The following is a 16136-nucleotide window of genomic DNA, read 5'->3' on the forward strand; positions in this document are numbered from 1 at the left end:
TACTGGTTTTCGCTGCTCTGGAATGAGCAGACAGACAGTAACGCGTTTGCTGTTCCACCTCGGAGCTTTAACTGTGGACTAGCTGTACCAGCGGTGGAGTCTTCGTGTATTTATGGTCACAAACTGAAACTGGATCAACACAAACTGCTTGGGGGGGACAAGTGACCACAAACACACAGTTGATAGACTGATTGGCTGACAGACTGGATTCAGCTGGTTTCTGGCTATGTTGTTTTTGTTCTTCCTTACTGACTGGTTCAGAGGAGTGTATTTCTGTGGAGATGGACAACAAAAGGATGGGAAGCATCGAGACTGTCGGACCACACAAAACACACACACACACACATATGTACAAACACGCTGCACACTTTCTCGAGCTCATCGTAAAGAGACTTCATGGACAAAAAGATGCAGCTCTCGCACATAGTCTATAAAGTTTTTATTCCCTCGGGTCAAAGGAAGTACACATTGAGCGGCTTGGTCTATTTCCTGCAACGGATTGAGCTCCGTGTACTTCTCAGACACATTCACCCCCCCCCCCCAAGAGGAAGACAAACCCTCACAACCACCAGAATCAAACGTTTAAAACAGATGTTTATGTGAAAACTATGCTTTTCCCTGTTTTAATTTGTAACTAAAAAGAAGACTGTCTACAATTTTTTTTTTTTTGTTTCTGTCTTTTTGAGTTAAAAAAGTTTGTGTTTAGTAGTTTGGAGTGTGTTCCTCAAAATGTTTTTTTTTTTTTTTTTAATAACTTGTATTTTTAATTTTCTGTTTTTTTGTTCCTCTTTCTCTCTGGGTTGGAGGATGGAAAGTCTGATATCTCCATTAAAAAACAACCAAACAAAATAAAAGCTGATCTTTATTTAAGGGTTTTTTCATCAACAATATTTTCCAGTGTTTGAGGGCTTCAGTAGGCAACACGTTTTTTTGTATCATCATCATCACAAAAATCACATGATAACCTTTCAGCATATTATAATTCAAGTGTTCTGAGAGAAAACTAGACTTCTGCTCCTCCTCATGGCTCTGTTTTCAGGCTTTAAAACATCTAGCCCGTGACGGGAGAGAGAGAGCGTTCCTATTGGCTGTGCTCCGGCTGGTGGGCGGTGCTTGGTATTTCCTCAACAGATCTCAACATGGCTGCCGGGTCACAAACATTTTCATTTTACAGCTAAACACTACAAGATGATTCTGAGAAAAAAATAAACAGACTATGCATTGGAATAGTGATTTGGAGGTTAAATACCATGAGCACCAAATAAGTTTGGATCCAGTGTGATTTCACGACAAACTCTGTTCTTTGACTGGTTACAAACAGCTGACTGACAACAGGGAGTTATCAAACTAAACTGTCCTGAAATATTTAAATGGCTTTATAATCATTTTTTTCACATATTTAACGATCTACTTTGAAGCATTTGTGAGAAAACGGTTCAATTTCAGGACGTCATCCTGATCCAAAGCAGCCTGGAGCTTTGTATGATACCCTGGAAAAAAGACAGGAAGAGAAGACTTAGTTCATTCTTGTTTATTGATTATAGAAACCTTCAGTTTGTTCACACATCCCATCAGTAAAGTCTGTTAAATGACTCTTGTTACAATGATTTCACGTACAGATTCATTTTCATCCACACAATCAGTTTGTTTGAGCAGAATCTCAGCGATGTAACAGAGAATAATGATTTCCTTATTGATTATGATCATGATAATTACAGTTTCATTAAACATCTTAGTATCTCGTTTGTACGTCGATCTGGACGACAACATTTAGTCTGCCCAACAAATAAATGTGACTCTAGATATCTTTACAAAAAGTGGTGAGAACAGAATATCTATGATAAGAAATAAATCACTAGACCTTCCTTTAAGACCCGTGCAGTGGAAGAGAAACAACAACACACACACACACACACACATATATATATATATACAAATATTCATCAAACATTTAGAGCACAGAGAAGTTTACATTTTCATGCAGAGAAATATCAGTTCAGGTGAACAAAGATCATCATGAGCAGTGAAACAGACACAGGAAGGAGCGCCACCTGAAGACACTCACACATTTACAGAACAACTCATGAGAAGATGTCAAAGCAAAGAGTGTAGAAGCAAAGAGACGCAACTCTGCTGCTTTTTTGACAACAGCCGCCGCCACCGCCATTTTGGACTGAAAACGCTTCTTATATTCATATTTTATTGTTCAACAGCGGCCGTTTTGGTAGAATTTGACAATGTGACAATGGAACAAACAATTGACCTTCACTTCTTGGTAATAAACGTTCTTTGGTCAAAGTAGAGCCCGTAATGTTTGATTGACAGCTGATCTCTGTGCAGTGATGACATGAAAAGACAAATCTGCTCTGCAGCAACAATGATGGACACCAGATAAGTTTAAGAGTTCAAACACAGAATTTAACCCTTAAATGACTTCTGTCTATTTCAGTTTACACAATTCAGCAGTGGTATCATAATAATTAAAACAAAGTCCAGCATAGAGAGGCTCAGTGAATGTGGTCTGGACTCTGTGGAGGAGAGTCATGGTTTCAGAGACTCTGTAGAAGGACAGAATACCTGCACTGTGATCCAGGTACACTCCTACTCTGGAGGACAGAGGACCTGAGACGGGAGTTTGGACATTGTTGTACCAAAATATATAACTGTTTTGGTCACAATATAACGCCCAAGATTTGTCATTGTATCCAAACAAACATTCATTCACCCCCCCTGCTCTCCTGATACTCTTGTATGCGACTGCTACATCAACTCCTCTCCCTCTCCACTCCACCTCCCAGTAACAACGTCCAGTCAGACTCTCTCTACTCAGGACCTGTTCCCAATGAGTGAATCTGTCTGGGTGACTAGAATAAGACTGATGTTGTCTCATAAATGTTGCTTTTCTGTTCCCCTCAGATAATAACAGCAGTGTGAATGCTGTGTTTGGATCCAGTGTGATTTCTCGTGAATATTGTAAGAATCCAGCTCTGGTCTTGGGCTCTGGTTGTGACAGTAAAACATCCACTTCAGTCACTGGTTGTGAGACGTTTGTCCATTTCTCTCTCAGAACGTCCTGTAGTTTATCTCTGACTTCTGACACAGCCGCCGTCACGTCCTCAAAGTAGCTCAGAGGACGGATATTGATGCTGGATGAGTGTGTAGATTCACTGAGAGGTGACAGTGAGGAGTAGTTGAGTAGAAACTGGTCGTGATCCTCTGTGTGTGACAGCAGCTTCAGCTCAGCGTCTCTCCTCTTCAGCTCAGTGATCTCCTGCTCCAGCTTCTCCTGAAGCTCTTTGACTTGACTCACTTCACTTTTCTGTTGGGATCTGACCTGCTGCTTCACATCACAGCTTCTTTTCTCCATGAGACGGATCAGCTCGGTGAAGATCTTCTCACTGTCCTCCACTGCTTTATCAGCAGAGTGATTGACAGCCTCCACCTCCTGTTGGAGCAGCTTCACATCTTTCTCTCTGTCCTGGATCCTCTGCTGGATGTTGAGTCGACTCACCTCCAGCTCTCTCTGCCTCTCGGTCCTTTCTGCTGCAGCTGAGACGGTGTCGTGGCCTTTATGTTCATCCACAGAGCAGAGATAACAGATACACTGCTGATCAGTACGACAGAAAATCTTCATCACCTCATCGTGACGAGAGCAGATGTTCTCCTGGAGCTTCTTGGAGGGCTCCACCAGCTTGTGTTTCTTGAACGGAGCTGAGTCATAATGAGGCTGGAGGTGTTTCTCACAGTAAGAGGCCAGACACACCAGACAGGACTTGAAGGCTTTCAGTTTCCCCCCAGTGCAGACATCACAGGCCACATCTTCAGGTCCAGCATAGCAGTGATCAGCAGGAGCAGCTTGGAGTCCAGTCTTCTTCAGTTTCTCCACTAAATCTGATATTATGGTGTTTTTCATCAGGACAGGCCTCGGTGTGAAGGTCTGCCTACACTGAGGGCAGCTGTAGATCTTCTTTTCATCCTCTCCATCCCAGAAGCTTTTACAGTTTTTCTCGATTGTTTACACACATTTTCTGAAAGCATGCCTCATACTCTCAGAACAAAACACACAAATCAAAAACACACACACACAATGGGCAAAACCCCGCAATTCTCCTGCAAAATTAAACTTTACATTCAAAACAATGTTATTTCTTCTCAAAATGGTATTTTGTTTTCAAATGACACACACAAACCATCATATGAATAGACATTTATAAGAACCAGTTGAACACTGATGTGCTCAATGTAAAACACTATGATGAATGGAAAACACTTCTTCTCCATTCATCATAATGACTTAGGCCCTTTTTTTGTTCAGTGTTACACTTACTAAAGACAGTACATACATAAGTGTGTTGTAAAATATTTTAGAATATTGTTTTTATACTCAGAACACACAAATACACGGTAACAAATATATTTTATTTTCCCCACAAAAACAATGTACACAGTGTACATCCCAACCAACACAAAGTTGCACATACAGTGGTCTACATACAAAACAACAGAAGAATTTACTGTATACAGTTACAGTAAAAAAAACGGAAAAACAACTATGCTGCATCCTCTCTTCTGTTTCGGTCTGGCCACAGCACCTCATCCACATCACAAGCAATGTTTGCCCTGGCCAAGCAGCGGGGGAAATATCGCTTAGCATGTCGAATCCAGCCATGAAAAGCATCAACTGATTGCTAATTGTAACACTGTGTGACAGGTGTTTGCCCATGTGATGAGTCAGTGTGCATAGTAGGGCAATTGACTTTAGAATTTTGAATGACAGTGTGTTCCTTGTGAAAACGAGATTTTCTTCATGAAAATTGTGCCAAATGCAAAGAATTGTGTGTAGTGTTCTGAAAAAAGTGTGTTTTAGAACTGCAATTTGAGTGTAAAGCAGGAATTGTGCTTGTAGTTTAGCAGAATTGGTTCAGGGGGTTGGTGCATGAGTTACATGTTGTGGTCATTGTGTGTCAAGTACCAGTATTTGTGTGTAAACAATTGAGAAAAACTGTAATACAGTTCATGCAGTAGCTGTGTCCACAGGTAGTAGCCACCGGATCCTTCAGTAGATCCAGACAGATGGAACAAGAGATTGCTTCCTGGTCCAGCTGAACTCCTTTCTGCGCCATTTCACCTCTCAGTAGCAACGACTGTCTGAGTATCACTTCCTGAGAACCAACACTAGTTTGAGCTCTGATGTAATCATCATGTGTTATGCTGGTTACACCCTCCTTCAAACTGTAGATCTGAAGGGGAGGGAACAAGGAAATAAGAAGACCGAGACGAGCTGTCTGTGTTTGAGAGCAGGAAGAGGAAGGAGGAGTCATCAAGCTATGATTCATTCCAGGACGAGGAGCAGCACGACTGACTACGCCCCAAATCACATACTTTTACTTTTTACTTTTAGTACACAGCAGCTGCCCTTACAAAGTACGTACTGTTACATGCAGTATGCATACAATATATCTGCTGTGCAGAGGATTGTGGGTCAGAACAGCCAGAAAAGCATGCTGGCAATCATTCTGTAAAATGTGACCAGATGTAGTAGGACATCCTGGTAGCTTTGTCATACTGCATTTTGACATACTATATATAGGGACATGAGAAATCTTTTTTCTAGCATACTAAGTAGTACACATTACACACACTCCTGAGGCTGCAGTGATTGTTTTTAAGAAATCTCATAAGCCATTGTTTTACTGCTTAATTTTTCGTTTTACGTAAGAAAGTAGAGATAAGTAACCTAGGCAACTAGTGTAGTAATAATAATAATAATAATTTATATAACACTTGTCAAACTTAAATACAAAGTTTTTTCCAGATTAAAAATTTTACAGAATAAAAATTAAAATAAAATAAAATCTCATGTAATATTGGGGCAGCTAAGCTGAAATATTCGTAACAATTGTGCATTTTGCGATAAAAGCAACAAATTTGGCACAGATGTAGGTTTATATGTTATGAAAAGATATAGATGTCGGGTCGCTGCTTTTTTGGCCCCTGAGGGACGAATAGGGCCAAATAGGCGCTAAATATTCCAAAATGTTGCAGAAAACTGATTTTATGACTCTTGATGATTTCCAAGGTGCGTTCAAGCTGATGAGATCAGATGTCAGAAGATCACAGGCATGTTTTTATTTACCTCTTTATCTTTAAAGGTTACTTTTTAAAAGCTTTTAACCTGAGAAAAATGTGAAAATCAAATAAAAGGAGCGTGGTCACTTCAGGGTCAAACTTCACCCCCATGCCTTCATGGTAGAATGACAACCAATAAAGCAGTAACACTGACAGATAGCTTGAAATCTGGATACATTTCTTGGTCACCAGTAACCTCTAATCACAGTTAAAGTGATACTGAAAAAAAAACAAAAAAACAACACATTTCAGGCATGCCAGGCGCACTGAAGGGATGGGAAATATTCAAAAGAAAAAGTAAAATAGGTGAAATGTGTAAAGGAACTAAAAACAGGTGCAGCAGGACTGTACTAGCATATGAATGATGTCAGAGCGGCTGCTGTTAAAGAGTGAAGTTAAACAGTTTCAAGGCCACAAAGTCGTCGTTGCTTTTTGTTTTAAGTCATGACGCAGAGGTGTCGCTATTTTGCATGGCAGCAAAATGAATGTTGACAATGGCTGTATCTGTGGAGGTGTGAGGCTTCCCCGGAGGTCACAGCTCTTATGGACTATTTTTAAGACCACGTCCACATTAAGCTGGCTACATTTGAAAACAGTCTTGTCCTCTGTGAGGATGGAGAGCAGGACGCAGATGGACGTTTAACTAGCTGAGACTCAGCACAGTAACTGGGCTCTCACAAGAAGAGACTTTTATCTGCCTCTCAGTTGTTTTGGTGCATTTTTCACATAAGTTTTCAGATGTATCTGCCTTAGTGTGGACGTAATGCAAGTCTTTTTAAATTGTTGTCCCACCAATATCGGACGTTGGCACGCCTGTACTCATCCCTCCCCCATTTCTCACCTCCAGGTGATGAGTTCAACCAATGGGGAGCTGAATACAGACGACCCCACTGCAGGACACTCCAACGCACCAATCACAGCCAATGCAGAGGTGGAGGTGGCTGATGATACCAAGTAAGGACACACACACAAACACACGCACACACACACACACACACACACACACACACGCACATGCACACGCACACGCACACGCACACGCACACACGCACACACACACACACAGGTTAAAGAGGACGCCAACACCTGCAACTCTTCTTTTAATCGTTAACAGCAAAAATATCCAAATTTAGATTTATGGTACGTGTCCACAGAGGCGTTTTTATATCACGAGAGGACGCGCCGCTTCCCAGCATTGGACGCCTGATGGGCTGTCACTAGACACAAGGCTCTCTCCCCACCTTCTATGGTTACCCACGAGTCTCCCCTTTACAGACATGCCCACTTTATGATCATCACATGCAGTTTGGGGCAAGTCATAGTCAAGTCAGCACACTGACACACTGACAGCTGTTTTTTTTTTGCCATGTTATGATTTGAGCCTGTTTTTTATGCTAAATGCAGTACCTGTGAGGGTTTCTGGACAATATGTGTTATTGTTTTGTGTTGTTAATTGATTTCCAATGAGTAAGTCAAATGAGAAATGATCTCAACGTTACTGCCGGGTCACAAACTTTCTCATTTTCCAGCTAAACAGTACACTACAAGATGATTCTGAAAACATTTGAGGAGAGAAATAGGCATCACAGTAACAGAATATTGATTCATATTTCATCAGCGCTGCCTAGTTTGACCGTCTGATCGGAGTTCGTGATTGACAGCTGCCTCTGTTGAATGAACAGCCAATAGGAACGCTCTCTCTCTGAAGTGACCTGTGATTGGCCAAAGTCTCCCGTCACGGGTTAGATTTTCTAAAGCCTGAAAACAGAGCCATGAGGAGCAGAAGTCTCTCAGAACACTTGAATTACAATATCCTGAAAGGTTATTATGCAATTTTTGCCCAATGATGCCAACACAAATATACTGCCTACTGCCGCTTTAAGAAAACATCTCTGTTTGGTCCCCACAAAAATCAAACCATAATCATTTTACTGTGTTTCTTTAAATGAAAATGAAAAATGATCACTCTCTCACATCCCAATTGATTTCATGTCTGTTAATGATGCTTTGTGTGTTGCAGGTGCTGCTGTTTCTTCAAGAGGAGGAAGAGGAAAGCTCTCCAGAGACACAAATGAAGACGAGAGAGAAACCCTGGTCTCTTTGTGCTTTCTCTCTCTCTCTCTCTCTCTCTCTCTCTCTCTCTCTCTCTCTCTCTCTGTCTCTGTCTCTCTCTCTCTCTCTCTCTCTCTCTCTCTCTCTGTCTCTGTCTCTCTCTCTCTCTCTCTCTCTCTCTCTCTCTCTCTCTCTCTCTCTCTCTCTTTCTCTCTCTGTCTCTCTCTCTCTCTCTCTCTCTCTCTCTCTCTCTCTCTCTCTCTCTCTCTCTCTCTCTCTCTCTCTCTGTCTCTCTCTCTCTCTCTCTCTCTCTCTCTCTGTGTCTCTCTCTCTCTCTCTCTCTCTCTCTCTCTCTCTGTCTCTCTCTCTCTCTCTCTCTGTCTCTCTCTCTCTCTCTCTCTCTCTCTCTGTCTCTCTCTCTCTTTCTCTCTCTCTCTCTCTCTCTCTCTCTCTCTCTCTCTCTCTCTCTCTCTCTCTCTTCCTGCAACGGATTGAGCTCCGTGTACTACTCAGACACATTCACCCCCCCAAGAGGAAGACAAACCCTCACAACCACCAGAATCAAACGTTTAAAACAGATGTTTATGTGAAAACTATGCTTTTCCCTGTTTTAATTTGTAACTAAAAAGAAGACATCAACAATATTTTCCATGTTTGAGGGCTTCAGTAGGCAACACGTTTTTTTGTATCATCATCATCACAAAAATCACATAATAACCTTTCAGCATATTATAATTTAAGTCTTCTGAGAGAAAACTAGACTTCTGCTCCTCCTCATGGCTCTGTTTACAGGCTTTAAAACATCTAGCCCGTGACGGGAGACTTTGGCCAATCACAGGTCATTTCGGAGAGAGAGAGCGTTCCTATTGGCTGTGCTCCGGCTGGTGGGCGGTGCTTGGTATTTCCTCAACAGATCTCAACATGGCTGCCGGGTCACAAACATTTTTTATTTTACAGCTAAACGGTACACTACAAGATGATTCTGAGAAAAAAAATAAACAGACTATGCATTGGAATAGTGATTTGGAGGTTGAATACCATGAACACCAAATAAGTTTGGATCCGGTGTGATTTCATGACAAACTCTGTTCTTTGACTGGTTACAAACAGCTGACTGACAACAGGGAGTTATCAAACTAAACTGTCCTGAAATATTTAAATGGCTTTATAATCATTTTTTTCACATATTTAACGATCTACTTTGAAGCATTTGTGACAAAACGGTTCAATTTCAGGACGTCATCCTGATCCAAAGCAGCCTGGAGCTTTGTATGATACCCTGGAAAAAAGACAGGAAGAGAAGACTTAGTTCATTCTTGTTTATTGATTATAGAAACCTTCAGTTTGTTCACACATCCCATCAGTAAAGTCTGTTAAATGACTCTTGTTACAATGATTTCACATACAGATTCATTTTCATCCACACAATCAGTTTGTTTGAGCAGAATCACAGCGATGTAACAGAGAATAATGATTTCCTTATTGATTATGATCATGATAATTACAGTTTCATTAAACATCTCAGTATCTCGTTTGTACGTCGATCTGGACGACAACATTTAGTCTGCCCAACAAATAAATGTGATTCTAGATATCTTTACAAAAAGTGGTGAGAACAGAATATCTATGATAAGAAATAAATCACTAGACCTTCCTTTAAGACCCGTGCAGTGGAAGAGAAACAACAACACACACACACACACACATATATATATATATACAAATATTCATCAAACATTTAGAGCACAGAGAAGTTTACATTTTCATGCAGAGAAATATCAGTTCAGGTGAACAAAGATCATCATGAGCAGTGAAACAGACACAGGAAGGAGCGCCACCTGAAGACATTCACACATTTTACAGAACAACTCATGAGAAGATGTCAAAGCAAAGAGTGTAGAAGCAAAGAGACGCAACTCTGCTGCTTTTTTGACGACAGCCACTGCCGCCATTTTGGACTGAAAACGCTTCTTAAATTCATAATATTTTATTGTTCAACACCGGCCGTTTTGGTAGAATGTGACAATAGAATAGAAATAATTTAGTTTTACTTTTGTACGTCACTTTGAAGGCGGACGTTTTACTGGCGTCTGGTAGTCGCTTTCAGTCCAAAATGGCGGAAGCGTAGGTCTGCTGCTGGGCGCTGACGTTGCAATGGAATAAAGAATTGACTTTCACTTCTTGGTAATAAACGTTCTTTGGTCAAAGTAGAGCCCGTAATGTTTGATTTACAGCTGATCTCTGAGCAGTGAAGACGTGAAAAGAAAAATCAGCTCTGCAGCAACAATGATGGACACCAGATAAGTTTAAGAGTTAAAACACAGAATTGAACCCTTAAATGACTTCTGTCTATTTCAGTTTACACAACTCAGCAGTGGTATCACAACCTGCAAGCAAAAGTCCAGCATAGAGAGGCTCAGTGAATGTGGTCTGGACTCTGTGGAGGAGAGTCATGGTTTCAGAGACGCTGTAGAAGGACAGAATACCTGCACTGTGATCCAGGTACACTCCTACTCTGGAGGGCTGAGGACCTGAGACGGGAGTTTTGACTTTGTTGTAGAAAAATCTATAACTGTTTTGGTCACAACATAACATCCAAGTTTTGTCATTCCGTCCAAACCCACATTCATTCACCCCAACCCCTGCTCTCCTGATACTCTTGTATGCGACTGCTACATAAACTCCTCCCCCTCTCCTCTCCACCTCCCAGTAACAACGTCCAGTCAGACTCTCTCTACTCAGGACCTGAAAAAATGTAGTGAATCTGTCTGGGTGTTTAGAATAAGACTGTTGTTGTCTCGTTAATGTTGCTTTTCTGTTCCCCTCAGATAATAACAGCTGTGTGTGTGCTGTGTTTGGATCCAGTGTGATTTCTCGTGAATATTGTAAGAATCCAGCTCTGGTCTTGGGCTCTGGTTGTGACAGTAAAACATCCACTTCAGTCACTGTCTGTGAGACGTTTGTCCATTTCTCTCTCAGAACGTCCTGTAGTTTATCTCTGACTTCTGACACAGCCGCCGTCACGTCCTCAAAGTAGCTCAGAGGACGGATATTGATGCTGGATGAGTGTGTAGATTCACTGAGTGGTGACAGTGAGGGGTAGTCGAGTAGAAACTGGTCGTGATCATCTGTGTGTGACAGCAGCTTCAGCTCAGCGTCTCTCCTCTTCAGCTCAGTGATCTCCTGCTCCAGCTTCTCCTGAAGCTCTTTGACTCGACTCACTTCACTTTTCTGCTGGGATCTGACCTGCTGCTTCACATCACAGCTTCTTTTCTCCATGAGACGGATCAGCTCGGTGAAGATCTTCTCACTGTCCTCCACTGCTTTATCAGCAGAGCGATTGACAGCCTCCACCTCCTGTTGGAGCAGCTTCACATCTTTCTCTCTGTCCTGGATCCTCTGCTGGATGCTGAGTCGACTCACCTCCAGCTCTCTCTGCCTCTCGGTCCTTTCTGCTGCAGCTGAGACGGTGTCGTGGCCTTTATGTTCATCCATTAAGCAGAGATAACAGATACACTGCTGATCAGTACGACAGAACATCTTCATCACCTCATCGTGACGAGAGCAGATGTTCTCCTGGAGCTTCTTGGAGGGCTCCACCAGCTTGTGTTTCTTTAATTGAGCCACATCATAATGAGGCTGGAGGTGTTTCTCACAGTAAGAGATTACACACACCAGACAGGACTTGAAGGCTTTCAGTTTCCTCCCAGTGCAAAAATCACAGGCCACATCTTCAGGTCCAGCATAGCAGTGATCAGCAGGAGCAGCTTGGAGTCCAGTCTTCTTCAGTTCCTCCACTAAATCTGATATTATGGTGTTTTTCATCAGGACAGGCCTCGGTGTGAAGGTCTGCCTACACTGAGGGCAGCTGTAGATCTTCTTCTCATCCTCTCCATCCCAGAAGCTTTTAATACAGTTCATGCAGTAGCTGTGTCCACAGGAAGTAGCCACCGGATCCTTCAGTAGATCCAGACAGATGGAACAAGAGAACCTTTCGTGGTCCAGCTGAACTCCTTTCTGCGCCATTTCATCTCTCAGAGACGACACCCGTCTGTGTCTCACTTCCTGAGAAGTCAAACTAGTTTGAGCTCTGACCTAAACAGCATGTGTCTGTGAAGTGAATAGGGCCTATCAGCTCTCACCATGTTGGTTACACCCTCCTTCAAACTGTAGATCTGAAGGGGAGGGAACAAGGAAATGAATGGACTGAGTGGAGCTGCTGTGTTTGAGAGCAGGAAGAGGAGGGAGGAGTTATCAGGCTTTGCTTCATTCCAGGAAGAGGAGCGGTTAGAGAGAGATACGTGTGGTTTGTTTATAATATAGAGATCATTTCTCAGTTCAAAACACCGGAGCCATAAGCTTTTAGGAGGTAAACTCTTCTTGGTACCTCTGGGTTTGGAGACAGCTCCTCAGTTTTCAGAATTGGCTCTTCTTTTTTCCTGAAATACTGTTTGATGATGCTGATACAGCAGATGAAAAATAAAAAATAAATCACTGCTGTAGAAGGAATGAAATCCCCAAATAGTTTTTACTTATGTGATAAAGTCTTTCAAATGATTGTGTAGAAAACAGGTTAAATCCAGAATATAATTTTGAGTAAAAAGTGTTTCTGTCAGCTTTCTGTATCTGCTCCACATGCTGCCTTCACTGGAATGGGACGTCAGAGGATCATCTCTAGAAACTTTCACCATCAAGATGTTTACTGTGACAAGTCAGGAAAATGAACGCTCTCTTCCTTGGTATTACCCGTGGAGGAAATTAAGAGTTTCTTCCTCTTGAAAGCATGAATTTCTTCCGAGGACACACTGTGAACGGCCTGTTATCGCCGTGGTTACACATTTACAAGAGGGATGTTCCGCTGTCGGACTTCCTGAGAACGCAACATAAGCTGCATCCCAAAGCTCTTAATTGCATCCCTGTTTCCCTCACTTGCGTCTCATCCTTGCGTCTTAGTCCCTCCCACCAGGGAAGCATGGAGAGACGCAAGGAAACCATGCGAGGAGAGAGGAAACGAGGAAATACGATTTAAGCGACATGGGACGGTCGTTTCCTCTGAAGCGTCACGTGAAGCGACGTCCGTTTCTGATGACAGCAGCAGCTGACCACATCTGGATCAGCTGTCAGTCAGCTTTAACAGCTGTTTGTGTCTGAACTGTACTAATACTAATAAAGACAAGTGCTCTTTATACTATTTATTCATTATTAGCGTCTGTAGTTATTGATATTCTGATTGTGAGTTAATTATTTAATAACCCAGAATATGTCTGTGGTGTTTTTTGAACACTGGACATTATTTATTAGGCTAAATGGAAAATGTAAATGATGTAACTCATATCAAACCCGACGTTCAGGAATGATCAGCCTCATGTGACTGAATGGAAATGAGGATAAATGATGTAAAAGGTGTTTGTTGCTGACAGACAGACTCTCCTTTTCTCTCTGACTTTAATAGTTTCATTAATTAAAATTTAACGGGGGAAATAACAGATCATGAAAAGACAAATCATTCTAAAAAATGCAGAAAGTTATTTTGAATCAGTTCATCAGGTATTATAAACCCCTCTCAGTGTCAGGCTGCTTCACTGACAGTGTGTGAAGCAGAGATACTGCAGGTCCTTCTGCTGCTCAGATCTTCAATTAACACAGATTATAACTAGATGGTGAATCAGAAGACAACTAAACTATAAAACGTTTAATATGTGATCTGTTTTCACTCCGGTATGAAACTCAGTGATGTTGAGAGGTAAAGTTATCAGATCAGTCTGATCGGCAGCAGCGTCCAATCAGTAACTGATATCCAATAAGGGGGCGTGTCGGTCGGTAAAAGACTTCCGTGGAGGATATACTGGTGTATCCTCGCTCATAGCTCCTCCAGCAAGCCTCCTCGATCCTCGATCCTCGCTCCTCGATCCTCGCTCCTCGATCCTCGCTCCTCGATCCTCGATCCTCGCTCCTCGATGCACAAATAAGGGCTTTGGGACGGTCTTCAAAATGGCGCACCAGAACAACTTCCGGTTCAAGCGAGGATCGAGGAGCGAGGAAACGAAAATTAAGAGCTTTGGGACGTACCCATAGTGTCGAGCAACCAACCACACACAACCCTCCCGATTTTCCCGGGAGACTCACGTTTTTCATTGTTTTCTCCCGGTTTCCTCCCGGAGTCACAATTCTCCCGTATTTCTCCCGATTTATGTCAAATTTCCACACATTTTTTTTTTCTTCTTTTCGTTATCTTTACCTGTTTCTGGAACTGAACAGCGTGTAAAGTCCCTACTGTTTCCACCCGGACGACAACAGAGCTACACCAACTGTCGTTTCTCAGCGGAAGAGAGCAGTCTATGCTGACGACACAGCTCAGTTTGAGCTCATGTTTAAGCTGAGCTTGCCACAGCGAGCAGCGCCTGAAGTTGAGCTTTGTTCAGTGCAGTGAAAAGCCGTCGCTGTTAGAAATAACGTGTTTCAGAGGTCAGTGGTGGCGTCGTCACGTTGTGTCTGAAAGGACCTTCGGTGAGTGAGAGAAGCCCGTTCCCTGCACTCATCCTCAGCTGGTCTTCTGACCACCCCCACCTCACATCTCAGCACCCATGGGTGCTAGGGCATTCAGCTGCAGGCTGCTGCTCCCAGGCTCTGGAACTCCCTCCATCCACACATCCGACAGTCTGACACTTTTACAACATTCAAGTTCACACCAGAGGGGCCAATTATTCAGTTTTCTTTCCTGGGAGTTAAAGGTCAAATTAAAAGTTTAACATAAAATGCAGTTGCAGTGAAGTTATTATTTTGGTATTTTCACTCTTTTTAAAGTCACCAGAATGCAGGAAACAAAGTCTATGAAACGCTAATTTTTCTGGGGGACGGACCCCCAGACCTCCCGATTTGGGTTAGAAATCCTCCCTTTTTTTAAGGTCTCAAAGTTAGCAAGTATGTTTGTGATACCTAATTAAAGTCTGAATGTCAAATTTATAACTGTTGCAAAACTCATAAATATATATTCCATTCACATGCTTTTTTAATGATATAACACAATAATAATAATAAAAAATATGAGAATATGAATAAATAATTTATATAATAATAATAATAATATAATGAGAATATGAATAAATAATAATCTATATAATAAAAATAATAATAATAATAATAATAATAATAATGAACATTAATATTTAGGAAGACAATTAGCCTACATTTTATTTGATGGGGGGCGGTAAGGGACCTGGATAATGGATAGGGGGACGCTAGCCCAAAAAAGGTTGAGAACCACTGAACTACAGGATTCTCACTATTATTGTAGATTTGTTGAAAAGAAAAAGCAGTAGGAAGAAATTCCCCAAACTCCCAGTTATCTAACAGCATTTTAAGCATGGGCTCTAGTTTTCTTTTCTTTGCTCAGATAATGAAATGAAGAAGCTCTCCCACCCCAACAGATATGTGTTTGAGGCTTTGGAGCTCTGAACAAACTGGAAAAGGAGAACACTGCATAGACTTGACTCTTTCTATGTTGTTGTCTTTAGTCAAAGAGCGTTAAACTGAATCAGAAACCAGCATCTCTGCCGACACCAACGTCAAACAGAAGCGAGTGTCAGAAACAACTTTATATACAGCTTTGCCAGACACACACACACACACACACACACACACACACACACACACACACTCACACACACACACACACACACACACACACACACACACACACACACACACACACACACACACACACGAAGCATCCTATTGGATGATTGCATCCTGCAGTAATCAGGCCTTCATCTGTGTCAGCTGTAGCTCCACCTGTCTTCTCTCTGGAAGTATTCAGTGCCGTCTGGTGATCCACCTCATTGTGGCTCTTGTAATTCATTTTACACCAAAATCCAAGAGATTTGATGAATACACACTTTAAATCAATCTCATGTATTACAACAAAACAAAATAAATGCACATAAAGAAAGAGATGT

At 41.9% G+C, this 16136-nt stretch overlaps 1 protein-coding gene and 1 long non-coding RNA gene across 2 annotated transcripts; one reads left to right on the forward strand and one right to left on the reverse strand.

Annotated features, from left to right (window-relative positions):
• Nucleotides 1-2250: 2250 nt before the first annotated feature.
• Nucleotides 2251-12343, reverse strand: LOC141776815 (E3 ubiquitin/ISG15 ligase TRIM25-like). Its single transcript, XM_074650627.1, has 2 exons — nucleotides 10537-12343; nucleotides 2251-3982 (listed from the first exon to the last, which is right to left on the reverse strand). The coding sequence occupies exons 1-2, from the start codon at nucleotides 12205-12207 to the stop codon at nucleotides 2441-2443; spliced, it is 3213 nt and encodes a 1070-aa protein (XP_074506728.1). The 5' UTR covers nucleotides 12208-12343; the 3' UTR covers nucleotides 2251-2440.
• LOC141776502 (uncharacterized) lies at nucleotides 6437-8624 on the forward strand. Its single transcript, XR_012595775.1, has 2 exons — nucleotides 6437-7083; nucleotides 8150-8624. It is a non-coding gene; the product is annotated as an uncharacterized LOC141776502 (long non-coding RNA).
• Nucleotides 12344-16136: the final 3793 nt, after the last annotated feature.

The sequence above is a fragment of the Sebastes fasciatus genome, chromosome 11 (genome assembly GCF_043250625.1).
Source record: "Sebastes fasciatus isolate fSebFas1 chromosome 11, fSebFas1.pri, whole genome shotgun sequence".
NCBI lineage: Eukaryota > Metazoa > Chordata > Actinopteri > Perciformes > Sebastidae > Sebastes > Sebastes fasciatus.